At 37.7% G+C, this 13,610-nt stretch overlaps 1 protein-coding gene across 1 annotated transcript in view; it reads left to right on the top strand.

Moving 5' to 3' along the window:
* The window catches only part of LOC121416257, a 38,474-nt gene extending 24,864 nt beyond the window's left edge, over window positions 1–13,610 (top strand). The window contains exons 19-29 of the mRNA XM_041609772.1: window positions 1,129–1,246; window positions 1,664–1,759; window positions 3,124–3,228; window positions 4,141–4,234; window positions 4,991–5,045; window positions 5,551–5,622; window positions 7,119–7,188; window positions 7,615–7,760; window positions 9,946–10,038; window positions 12,219–12,387; window positions 13,112–13,610. Of these exons, the coding sequence (XP_041465706.1) occupies window positions 1,129–1,246; window positions 1,664–1,759; window positions 3,124–3,228; window positions 4,141–4,234; window positions 4,991–5,045; window positions 5,551–5,622; window positions 7,119–7,188; window positions 7,615–7,760; window positions 9,946–10,038; window positions 12,219–12,387; window positions 13,112–13,147 (1,054 nt within the window). The 3' untranslated portion in view covers window positions 13,148–13,610. The remainder of the gene's footprint in view (window positions 1–1,128; window positions 1,247–1,663; window positions 1,760–3,123; window positions 3,229–4,140; window positions 4,235–4,990; window positions 5,046–5,550; window positions 5,623–7,118; window positions 7,189–7,614; window positions 7,761–9,945; window positions 10,039–12,218; window positions 12,388–13,111) is intronic.

Here is a 13,610-nt window from a genome sequence, read left to right as displayed (position 1 = left end):
TAGAAGTACCACCTGTCTATAAAGAAGTAGTTGGTTTCCAAGAACCTGAACACAAAGAACACCTTGGCTCCATCTTACAAACATTTGCAATGGATTCAAACCAAACTGAAGTTATGATTGATCTCAAATTTCATCACACAAATATAGATCTATGGCAATTTAAGTTTTGACTGTTTGTTAGACGGGCCCTGATCAAGTTTGTTTTCCTCTAGCAGTCTTCACGTACAGTTTTCACTATCACAGATATGGAAGTTGAGGTCACTAGTCAACTTGGGGACAAGTTAGTATGGTATAAATGGTCATCAGATTACTAAAGTCATGTGCAGAGGACAAGGTGTATTGAGAAATTTATCATTCCATATTAAATACCTTTTTTGAATATTAGCATTCTACAAACCTATCACTTTGTTCAGATATATATCAGTAGTATAGTTGTACATGTACATGGACGCTGTTCCATGTCTTGATTTGTATGTACATTGATGATGACCATGTGATGTGCCGGTTCAGGATAGTTCCTTGTAATATCTGTATTTTACCATTTGGTGCATACTCTCTCATGCATTCTCTTTGTCCTCCCTCCTCTCTGTCTCTGCCTCTCTTTCTCAAACTCTTGTTTGCCCCTGTATTCTGTAACCATCTGTCTCTCTTGCTCAAACTTCTGTTTGCCCCATCTGGGAGTCTCTCTCTCTCTCTTTCCCTCACTCTCCCTCTATTCTCTATTACCCTCTGTCTTTTTTGTTTAAAGAAAAATTCCAGTTTTGGTAACGATCTCAAAATGACTTTTTACAGAATCTAATATAATGACCACCCAAGTGTCTGTTTGTATGAATAAAAAATATGTGCCAAAGGATTCTGGAAGAAATTGTGTAATTACTGAGAAATAAGCAAAATAAGCGCGGATTCGGTCACTTCCGTGTGAATATTTTTCAGCGTAGATTTCAAGATTTCACAAAGTTCAGTTTATGTAACTGTACCAGATCTAGATCCTCGATAATATACTGACAATTAAGCCTGGATTTACAGACTTTCTCATGAAATCAGTGTTTACTGCAACTACTGGAATTTCTCTTTAATCCTACTATGTTTCTTTCTGTACCACATTCTCCTTTTATTTCTGTCCCACAGTGCTCCAGGTGATCCATTGCCCAAAGATCAGCTTCACAGAGGCAAGATGGTCTGCGCCTTTCAACATGATATGGGACATTGGTGCAGGGCTAAGGTGGAAGAAATCGCTCAAGACACGGTAAGTTTGAACGTTCTCTTTTGCTGTGTAGATACTGCAGTAAGGTTGATTTTTTTTTCAAAAGGAGTCAGTCATCTATGTTTTAAATCCAGTTTAGTTCCCAACTACGGGGATAGACAGCTTCACCTCGCACTCACAGTGATCACCCATTCCCCTCGCTCCACTTTCCTTTAGTTAGTGCGTCCTTTTCCCTCAACACAGCCCTCAGACTACACTTGCCAGCACTTGCTTCTTCTTCCTTCTACTTGCTTTCCCAACACGCTTCAGCTTTAGTGGAGACATTGTACACTATTGGCAACAACAGTCTCGATAATTCCATGATAGTGTTTGATGCATTGTCTTAATGATATTTGACAAAATATAAAATCGTAATGAACCAAGTATCGTTTTAACTCTTTGTTTGATTTAACCTTTCAGGTTCATGTTCGATTGATAGACTTTGGATCTGTAGCTTCATTGGATTGTAAGCAGCTCAAAGCATTGGATGTAAGGCATGGTGTCTTCCCATTCCAGGTCAGTTAATCCTTTTCATGTCATTACCATACACTTATATTGCATAGAGCTAAGCTTTCCTTGATTGTCTAAAGTTTCGGGCAGGTTTATATTTTGAAGAACTTTGTTCTGCCTCTCTACTCTCCAGTTTCTAGATATTGGATAAAGTCGGTTGATTTTCATTTTATGAAATGTTACTTTCATAAAGAATCACATCACAATTGATCTGTTCTGTTGGTATTTTTGATCTTGTTGAGCAAAATCAGATGTTGTCTTTTTCAAGTTGCCAAAATGTAGGAAAAATTGCGATTCCAGCATTTTTAGCAGATATGCCAATGCTCCTGATTTGGTCTGGAGGCTTTCGGAAATTCATGCCTTTACTCTATCACCTTTGCCATCTTCCTGAACTTGTTGAAATTTTGCAGTGATGAGAATTAAGTACATGACATGTAAATTGAGTCAGAAATATTGTTTGTTTTCCTAAATTTGTGCATGTAGTAATACTGTGATGTTCGCTGTTACTGAATTCTGTGTGAATGCATAATGAAATTTGGAGCAGCGAAACTTTGGTTTGGCCTGCGATGAAGCAGCTACAATGTACGCATGCAATGTGCCTAAGCTGGAGTGGATATCTGACCAGCCCTGTAGGTGATGTGTGAGCAGCTGTCAGAGTTGAAAGCTCTCAATTTGCGCAATGGAATGTCAATGGATAATGCTGGGTGTAACCAATTTGGAAATTGGCACAGAATGGCAGGAGATATGCGTGACAACATCATTATTCTTTGAAGCGTATTGACGGATTATAGTCGCCAAAACTTTTGTATCATCAAATTTGAAAGGCACAATATGCACAAAATGTGGTGTTGAAATTCACTCGATTGAGAATACACAGACGTGAATGAAAAGGAGCGCTTGCGGCAGGCTGGAGAGAAAGGCATGGATATGTTTGCTATACTCTGACATTAAGGTGAGCTTAGGGAGGTCAGTGGGTTATTGCATGGACACACAGGGCAAGCTTCTCTGAAATATAGCAGAACCTTTATTCATACATCGTGGAAGTGAACATACCAATATATGTACACTCCATGATGACCCCTTGTTTATATTCAATCTGCTTCTCGATATTGTTTTAGGTTTAGTAAATGAGGCCAAATCTAACTTTATCTAGTTAAATATGCTTGTTATATATTTTTCTTAAAAATCTGTGTTTTGTTAAAAAGAAGTCACTATTCAAAAAAAAGTAGAATCCTCCCAACTTGTTCACACCCTCTTAACTTACTTAAAAATCAAATGATGTCCATCTGCTCATGCTTATGATATCTTGATTAGAAGACAAATTATAAGTGCACTTCTGTAAAATAGTTTATCTTTGTGATCATTTCAAGGCATTTGAGTGCAGTCTAGCAAAGAAGGACCTGACAAATTTCTCAGAGAGTTCCAGACAGCTGTTCCATCATCTCACTGCTGTTAAATTAATCACTGCCAAAGTGGTGAGTATATCTAATACGCACATTCCAGGGCCATGTCTTACAAAGAATTACAATCAATCTCAAGCATGGAGATCAAGTAATGTCTCTATTCTTCATATAGGAGACATACGAGATATATACAACCTTTCTGTGTGATTGAAGAGGCGCACAATTATTGGTCAAGATAATAATGCATACATGAGTTTACATCGTACAGACATATTTGATCAAACATGGATCTTAGGTGCTGTTGTCACTGGATTTTCAAAGCTGAACATAGTCTGATCTGCTATGTGAGACAGGGCCGAAAGCTGACAATTTTTGTTTTTTATGTGAGAAGATGTCTAGCAAATTTAATCATTTAAAGAATGAACATTACCAGCAGTCAATGTCTTCCAGACTGTTACATGAGCTGCTTTGATAAGTTGTATGTTGTGCAATTAGAGGATCATATCCCTTGTAGTGAATTCTCTCTGGAGTCAATAAGAAACCACATTGGGCTTCTTACCAAGCAATTAGAGCTTTGTCTTGTCCAAGAATCCCATTGCTTTGTCTCTGTCCCAAAACCTTTCCTGCAATCCCCATTGTTTTTCTATGACGAATGTGAAGATTTGTGATAAAATGATGCTTTCTGGATTCCTGTTTGATAGATGAGGCTCTGGCATTTTTTCAGGTTGCCTTTATGATTTTAGCTATACAGTGAGATCATAGACCCCCAAAAAAGAAATTAAATCTTCAGGGAATGAAATAACAGATATAAGAAAAAAAGTAAATATGAGAAAGATACAATATAAACAAATTGTTGACATCTTTGGCTTCCCATAATTTTAGCACAGAGTTGGACCATGGTCTAGTGAAACTGGAGTTCATATTACAGGCCATAGTATTGTAAATATAATGTTATTTTTTCATAAATGATTTCTGTTCAACCAGGATGCTGTCTCAGACTTCGTTGTGTATGTGTCTCTCTTCTTGACTGCTGAGGGAGGAGATGTGGTAGATGTGGTGGCAGAACTCGCCAAAAATGGTAAGCAATAATCATTATCGATGATGAGTGTCGGAGCGTTGTGGTCTGATGGTTGTTAGTCTCGTCTCTCAAAAGGGAGGCCATGGCTTTGAGTCGGGGTCACAGCGGGTTTTCCTTCTGTAGGAAATTTGTCCACATTGTGATTGTGCTGCACTCAACCCAGGTGACATAACTGGCTACCTGGTGGGAGTCAATCCCTGTGGGAAAGATGTTATATAAATCCAGTTACTATTATTATCAACTAGCCCAAAGACTTGAAAAATCGGTGCAAGAGCTATAATTGGAATATACTTTTTGTGATATCAGTAGCATAAATTCAAAGTGGCTTCAAATTTTCCTCTCCTACTTCTGGTTAGCCAATTCCTTCTGATCCTAAAGACAAACTTTTCCAAGGCTACTCTATCCTGAGCAAACGTTCAATAGATTTGCCAAATTCTGTGGTTATCCACTTCTATCATTTATCAGTTCATTAATCTATTTACCTCTGTATCTTTCATAGAATACTTGGCCTTCTTGTCATCTGACTTCATTTTACTCTATTCTGGAATAATTTCATGTTCATTAGCCCAAACCATCTTGATTTGATATCATTGTAATATTCATGAACTAGAAAACTGAAATAATTTCAAGAAGGTCCCTTATAGAGTATGGGAGATACATAATTTACGGCATCGCCCCTCTTCCTCCTCTGAGAGGTCTTTCTATTCTTTTATATCATTTAATTTTTTTTAATTTCATTTTTCTTCTAAACAAAAGAATCTTCCAGAGGAGCTCAAGGGAAAGAAGAAATTGCACCTTCACAACAAAAAGGGTCAGTATCTCATTTCAGATTCTCGTAAATAAACCCAAAACATAGGTTGTCTTTGACAACTAGCATTGGAAATACTTACAGTGAAAATGTGATTACATTCTTGCATAATCATGTTCCTACACTTGTGACATCTTTATGAAAGGGATGTTTGGTGTGAACCCAGATTTTTGGTCTTACAATCATTTTATGTCTTTGGTCTTAAAGTCATTCTCAAAGTAATGAACTTTTAGGCTATTAATCATCAGGTTACCATCAGGTTAAATGGGAATCTCTTTGGTCATATTTTATTTTTTATTAATGTATCGTAGTTTCTCATTTTAGTTTCAGTCTCATTTGTTCAAAATCTACTATGTTATTAACAAGGTTAAATATTTGTTTTATGGTGATTGCAATCATCTATTATATTCATAAGCTTATCATATTCTTTACATTTTTTATCAGTTGTAACACACAAGTTTCTGTTTGTTTTGAATCTGTAACATTTTTATTGTTTATTCCCTGATAGGAGCATGACAAATGGCCAGCCCAAATCTACATCGAAAGTAAGCTTCTCGCCATTCCTGAAAGAAACATATAGGTATGTTGAAGAAAATAATAACAAATATAATCACTCAATTCAGTCAGTATAATGCTCATTTTACTAAAGAGTTTTCATATTTTGCCATCTTTCTTGTATTTACCTTATTTCAAAATATTTATTCTTATGTAGAATTTTTTTCAAGTTAATTTAGATTTAATAGTCATAATCTTTATTTATCCCAAATCTAAATTTCATGAACAAAAAGTGCTAAAACATGAATGTACATGGCAGTTTGTTGATATTATTCAACTTGTACAAAATTATACTAAGTGCACTCTGTAGGGTCTGGCTTGACTAGTTACATCCAAATGAGAGTGTCGATGATGTCACTCACTCACTATTTCTTTCGTTTTTTATTGTTTGAATTATACAATATTTCAATTTTTACGAATTTGATGATTAGTACCTCCTTGCCTGAAGCACAAAATGTTAAAATAATGGAATTCCACGTGTTCAGGGAGGAATGAAACTTCATTTCACACAAAATGTTAAAATAATGGAATTCCACGTGTTCAGGGAGGAATGAAACTTCATTTCACATGACAATGACGAGAAAATCAAAATATTTCATATGTCATATAATAAAATACAAAAGAAATAGTGATGTCATCAGTTCCCTCATTTGCATACCGACCGAGATGTGCATATAACTGTTTTGTGAAATGAAGTGAAACTTTAAAATGCCATAACTTTCTTATTTTACATCCGATTTTGATGAAATTTTCAGTGTTATGCTTGTTGAATTTTTCTCTTTTAATTCAAATCAAGTTTTTGTTGGGGTGGACCTGTCCTTCAACGATACAGACCTTTATAGGTATGAAGGTGTAACTTTAAGTGAAAGCTTGTAAAGCATGTTAAAGCACTTTTATTGTGACGTCCCTCATACATGTTCCTAAGAGATGCACATTCTACATGCACCTTATTATTTTTCAAAGTGATTACAAACCTCACTACATATTTCCTAGGATCTCATAGCTCTGCTGATTGATCTTTATTCTACCCTTTATTTTCAATTCATTGTAACATATTTCTTTGATTTTCCAATTCATACTTGTGACCTGTGCTATGGTGTATGTCTTGGAAAAAATGATAAACCAACAAATCTCAGAACCCAATCACACAGTCGAAGCCTGCGAAGTTCCACAGATAAATTATTGTTCCAGATCCTATTTCACAAAGCAAAAGTTGCACTTGGTGATCGTGCATTTGCACTTGCTGCCCCCAAACTATGGAATAGCCTGCCAATTGACATAAGAAGCTCTTCATCCTTGACTCTCTTCAAATTGAAATTAAAAACATACCTCTTTAGTTAAGAAAATTTGCTGTTTAGAATTAAGTAAAAAAAGCTGTGAACAAGCACAGCTGAATATACCTGTATAAAAGCTGTGCTATAAAAACCTCTTATGATAACAAACGTTGGTTGCGAATTGATTATGAAACCCCCAAACTAATAAATCTTTTTCTGTTATATTGATTTTGTTTCCATTTCACAGGAAGTCACCCCCTTTTGTGGCTGATGTTGAAAGAGATTTTGCCAACTTAATAAACAGCGTGAATAAAGAGGTAAGATTATGGCTCATTTTAAATTTAATAATTGATCAAAGTTAAATTTTAGCTTATGAGTTTATTTCGGAGTGACAGTAACCTGATGTGATTTGTGACATTGTCAAAGGTTATATAAAGGTCATTACTCATTGTCACAATCATTGATTCCATAGATAGCTGAGAATTAAACCTGGTTCATGGATGTACATGGTTGTGCCAATCAGATGGGATTAGGACAGCTTATGACAATTTTTAATAGAAAGATAGTAGTGCAATATATTTCAAATCACTGGTGCCAGCGTAGGTTTCAACACAGTGCAATGAAGAATTCATCAATTTAACTATTTGAATACTAAATATATATATTATATAAGAGCCATTTTAAAGTGAAAATATGATATTGTTAACCAATAACTTATGATTTCTCTATTGTCTCCTCTCCAGTCACAACATCCAACCCAGAACTATACATTCCCTCCTATGCCCAGAGACCAACGTGCATTTGTTCATGAGTTAGCTGATTTATACTGCCTACCATCAGATAGTGCAGGTCAGGATGCTGCAAGGCATGTTATCATCACTGCTACAAGGTAATTAAAAAATCCCTTTTATCATCAGGGGTGTTTGTCAGAAGGTGGTTTCAAACCGCCTCGATCACAAGAATCCCCGTTAAATTACGAGAACTTTCTTCAGGCAAGGTAATACCTGTTTATTATTCACACATTCAAACCGCCCTGAAACATACCTGTCGGGATAAGTTCCTGAAGGTACGAGCATGCGCAGTATACGGTCTGATAAGCAAACAAGGCGCGAGATTCAAAATCGCTAGCTCAGCAGCCACCCACGGCGCCCGCGCCCTACAACGCTGTGCTAAAAGTTCCCGTAATTTGCTTTCACATTGCCAAAATACCTGCGACCTTGGACAATCCCTGCGAAAGTTCTCATAATTTTGACAAGTACCTACTATTTAGTTGTTGTTTTTTTCGGGGAGATTACGCGTAATTTGCTTTCACATTACCAAAATACCTGGAACTGACGGACTTCGAGTCGGTCTGAAACCACCTATTGTGTGACTCAAAAGCAAACTTAAATACCATGTGCATACCTGTCAACCGTACCATAGGGTTATCTATGGGGGTATCAGTGACCGTCCTGATTTTTGTGTTTGTGAAATAGTGAGAGCCACTTCATCCACTACACCTGTTTTAGTAAAAAATGTATATAAAGCTATGCATGACCCTATTTTCAGCCTCTGTCTCCCTGTTATTGGTATTATAACATGTAGATCTAGTATCAGGTATATCATTAGCTACCTATTTAAACCTTTTTAGTTTGACATGTTGAGGTGAGGATGTTGCTAATGGCGAGTTAATACTTTGGCGAGCTTAACGTTGATGGAATGTCAATCTTATCTGGCACGTAGTGAACAATGAAGTTTGATGGGCCACCACCCCGCGTCTGGCCGCCTGGAAACCTCTTGTCCTGCATGGTGATGAATTGCCCAGTGCTGTAGCTCGGTACCTTCAACTCGGTTCGATCCCGGCTCGTAAATATTATGACAATCAAAGCTCGACCCGGAAAAGCCCGGTAACCCGGTCCACCTAAAATTGATTTATGTACATGTACAAATACAATTTTTTTAACCCACTTGACTCTAAATCTATGACCATACCACCTTCTGACCTTGTTCTCAAAAGAGGATACAAACCCTGATGATGATTTATTCACTGTTTATATTATCCAGTAATAATGTGGAGAGGGGATGAGATGAGGCCAACTTGCCTCCAACCACCTGTAGTCTGCCAGCACAGACTCATATTTGACACTTCAACCAATGACAGGTCTAGGGTGAAGACTAGATGCCAGTAGCTCTGTCTGTTGTTTGAGCCAGCAGCACTACATTGTGTATCTAGTCTCACTAATTAAGACTCTGCATTATATACTATGCCAATTGCAAAAACCAATGGTCTGTGTCTGCAGACTAGTCATCATGGGGGGAAAGAATAAAAAACTGTAAGGTCAGAAGATATGGCCTCTGACCTGTCCCCTTGATCATCACACTGGGTGAATTGATTGATTGTTAAAACATTTTAATGGCTCTTAGTCTTATTGCGATGCCTTAATAAATCTTTTTAAACCTTTCGAGTTTATTTACCGGGTTCAAGGGATTACAAATGAAACTCGACCCGAAACATCCGGCCGGACAACCTTAACCCGGCAAGTTTCAGTCCGGTAAACAATCCGAGCTACAGGACTATGATGAATTGCCCAGTTATGTTGATAAAGCCAACATGAAGTTGAAATTGAATAAGTTTAAATGTCAATCTTCGACAATATGGTAATGAAAATCAATCCAAATTGATTGGTGGGTTAGATGAAAATGAAATAATTCTAAGACAGAACTGGGAAATAATAATTTTAATCCAAAAATGGATTTAGAGGAGATTTTGCTCCTCCGGAGTACCAAAAAATGTGACCCCTCTCTCATGTGCGTGCGCGATTTGGTTGTTTCGGGAGTGTTTCATAAAAGGACTTTACCAAGGCTATTTCCGACAAGTCCGTCTTATCTGACAGTTACCATGGTTACAGAGATCCCCAGCCAATCAAAATCAAGAATAGTTGTCAGATCTGACAACTTGTCAGTCAGACAGAAGTGTTGATGAAATGTTACCCTGATTAAGATAATATTCCCTGTAAAGTACATATAGAATTTTCCTTGAATGGTGAACATCAATAGTAATTAATTTACAATATTTTTCTTTTCTTGTTGATTAGGGGAAAGAGTTTTGTTCCATCTCCTACTCTGTCAGAGGTGTGTCAGAATGAACCAGTAAATCCACCAGGGGCTTATGTAGAAGAACAACAGAGGTATGGTAGTAGAGAAAATAAGATGAAGAATTGATGGGAGTGAGGAGAAGGGCTGGGAGGAGAGACAATAAGATGAAGAATTGAGCAAAGATGGGAGTGAGGAGTAGGGCTGGGAGGAGAGACAATAAGATGAAGAATTGAGCAAAGATGGGAGTGAGGAGTAGGGCCGGGAGGAGAGACAATAAGATGAAGAATTGAGTAAAGATAGGAGTGAGGGGTAGGGCCGGGAGGAGAGACAATAACATGAAGAATTGAGTAAAGATGGGAGTGAGGAGTAGGGCTGGGAGGAGAGACAATAAGATGAAGAATTGAGCAAAGATAGGAGTGAGGGGTAGGGCCGGGAGGAGAGACAATAAGATGAAGAATTGAGCAAAGATAGGAGTGAGGAGTAGGGTCTGGAGGAGAGACAATAAGATGAAGAATTGAGCAAAGATAGGAGTGAGGAGTAGGGTCTGGAGGAGAGACAATAAGATGAAGAATTGAGCAAAGATGGGAGTGAGGAGTAGGGCCGGGAGGAGAGACAATAAGATGAAGAATTGAGCAAAGATGGGAGTGAGGAGTAGGGCCGGGAGGAGAGACATAAGATGAAGAATTGAGTAAAGATGGGAGTGAGGAGTAGGGCCGGGAGGAGAGACAATAAGATGAAGAATTGAGTAAAGATGGGAGTGAGGGGTAGGGCCGGGAGGAGAGACAATAAGATGAAGAATTGAGCAAAGATGGGAGTGAGGAGTAGGGCCGGGAGGAGAGACAATAAAATGAAGAATTGAGTAAAGATGGGAGTGAGGAGTAGGGCCGGGAGGAGAGACAATAAGATGAAGAATTGAGCAAAGATGGGAGTGAGGAGTAGGGCCGGAGGAGAGACAATAAGATGAAGAATTGAGTAAAGATAGGAGTGAGGGGTAGGGCCGGGAGGAGAGACAATAAGATGAAGAATTGAGTAAAGATGGGAGTGAGGAGTAGGGCCGGGAGGAGAGACATAAGATGAAGAATTGAGTAAAGATGGGAGTGAGGAGTAGGGCTGGGAGGAGAGACAATAAGATGAAGAATTGAGCAAAGATGGGAGTGAGGAGTAGGGCTGGGAGGAGAGACAATAAGATGAAGAATTGAGCAAAGATGGGAGTGAGGAGGAGGGCGAGGAGGAGAGACAGTAAAGTACATTGAGGCGTTGTGGTATCAGTGATGCAATTTATGTCTGGCTTTCAATTGGAATGATGATAGAAACTGTTTCAAAGTGAACATGAAATGTTGTTCATAAAAATGAGCATAAGAACTTTTGTTTTATTTAAAGCAATGGAGTTGTCAAAATTATAGAGAAATTTACGCTATTATTTCAAAGTGCACCTGGATATAGATTATTTCTTGATAGATGGCACTATATTATTGATTTTTATTATTGTTATTTAAGTTTACATGTACTGCACATGGATAAGCATGTATAGGACTACACTCAAATTGTTGGCTTGACAGATTTGGCTATTGTATTTTGAATCCATAAGTTGTGTTTAGTTTAATAGAGAGGTAGATTGGGATTCATGCACCCAAGCTGCCTCATTCAAATAACTAGTTTCAGTCGCATGTGATGAGGAACTAAGCTGGCTAGTTTTGGAAAAACAAGGGAAAACTCAAGAATTTCAAAATTTATAAGCCTTTTTAATTCCTCCTCTGATGGGCTAAGACTGCACACTGAAATGTTATCAATAATAATAATAATAATACTCAATATTTATAACGCGCTTTTCCCAAATGGCCCAAAGTGCTCACAATTTCAATTAACATATTTATACAAACAAAAATCAGAATGATATATTATTATACTGAAGGCAACTGCCTAGAGCAATAGAGTTTTAAGGGACTTGATTGTTGGGGATTGTCTTATTGCGAGAGAGAGCTTGTTCCATTCCACTGAGGACGCAAAGGTGAATGTTCTATCTGTTTTCTTTTTGTTGGATATGTTAATTTAAGTGGGTCTTCAGAGGTTCTAGTTCTTCTACCTGGGACATCAATTTCTAAACAATCAGACAAGTATCGGACAAGACAATTATCATTGAAGTTAGGAAACCAAAAGAGGAATTTCAGTCTATGCTTCTGTCGTCTGCAGACGGCAAAAGCTTGCATTGGGTAGGGACACCCACAATCAACTTTCTGGACTAACATCGGCTAGTTTTCTTTTGTTTGTCTAGTGAGAGAGACCATGGGAGGTACATGGGAGGTAATGTACGAGGTGATGATGGTAGACAAGGATGCTTCGTCTGTGGTGATATAGGACACCGGAAAACAAACTGCCCTAGGAATAGGAACCGAGAAAGGAGTAAGAACGCATCATGGTGGGGAGGAGATAGTGGAAGAAAGGTAAGTCATGTCTCAAGGATAGATTTTATTTCTAGGTCGGAATTCTGAAATTTATTCTGAAATTGTGATGAAAAATTTTGAAGGTGCTCTTGTGGTTGATCAAAGTGCGCAGCTCTACACTCATGGACAAGCATGCAGGTCAAAAGTATGCAGTGTTAACATAGAGCCGGGATATCTGGACCCTTGTTTGATAGTCAGGAGGGGGGGGTAAAACTATGTCACATCTCATCTCTGATAACTATGACAATAAAAATAAGATAATTGATATTTTTTCAGAATACCGGCCGAAATCATATATCCTTGAAAATCTACTATTTTCACTATAAAGTTGTATTGTATTCAAATGCGTTGACTCTCTGATTTGGGAATTTCTTAAATGATACAAATATTTATTCATTCATGCTTTCCAAAAGATAATTGCACTTGATACAGAAAGAGATATACATGTATGTGAAGATTCTGCCCCAATGAGCTTTACACTGTTATTCTCATCAATATATTTTACTCAGTGCAGTAGCCTGTATTATTCATGGGTCTTGTAGAGGGATCATCTTGTTCCAGTAGAGAACTTGTTAATATTAATCTCTTTATTGTTTGTTTGCATTATAAAACCTCAGCATAAACTGTGTCTGTGCACTCATAACTGTAAATTGTAAGAATGCTGGTGTCTTATTTGTTTACTACATTACATTGTTATAATGTCTCTCCTCACCTCATATTACAGGGTCGCAAAGGAGGCGGCGGAGGCAGGAGAAACTGATCGTTTTATATCATTGGAGGGAAATAGACTGAGAATGAAGAAGAGAAGACCTTTATTCATGATCTAGGGAGCCAATTCAGATATGTTTCTTGCAATCTTCATAGTGCATCGAGACGGGTGTTGAAAAGTATGTCTCTGTTCATTGAAAACATCGATCGGTTGGAAATCCAAGTTTTGGTGCTTGAAGTGTATGCATTAACATCTTGTACTAATGCAAACACCAAGTTATTAGCACCAAACTGTGTTGCTATATATTAGTAGTTGGTTTTTTTCTGCGTTGAAGATTGGCCTGGCAATTGGACTTTGTGGTCTGTTAAGGGCATTGAAGTCAAACAAAATAGAAGGGATTCCATCAGCTATTATTTTCTGAAAAGATAACAGTTTCTTATTTTGTTTTATTTTATTTTTGGACAGTTGCCATCAGAGGAAAACGGTAGATCAATTGCTGTTATTGTGTAGCCCT

Source organism: Lytechinus variegatus, chromosome 5 (genome assembly GCF_018143015.1).
Source record: "Lytechinus variegatus isolate NC3 chromosome 5, Lvar_3.0, whole genome shotgun sequence".
Lineage (NCBI taxonomy): Eukaryota > Metazoa > Echinodermata > Echinoidea > Temnopleuroida > Toxopneustidae > Lytechinus > Lytechinus variegatus.
The sequence above is the reverse complement of the archived record's forward strand: the minus strand, read 5'-3'. Positions and strand labels throughout refer to the sequence as shown.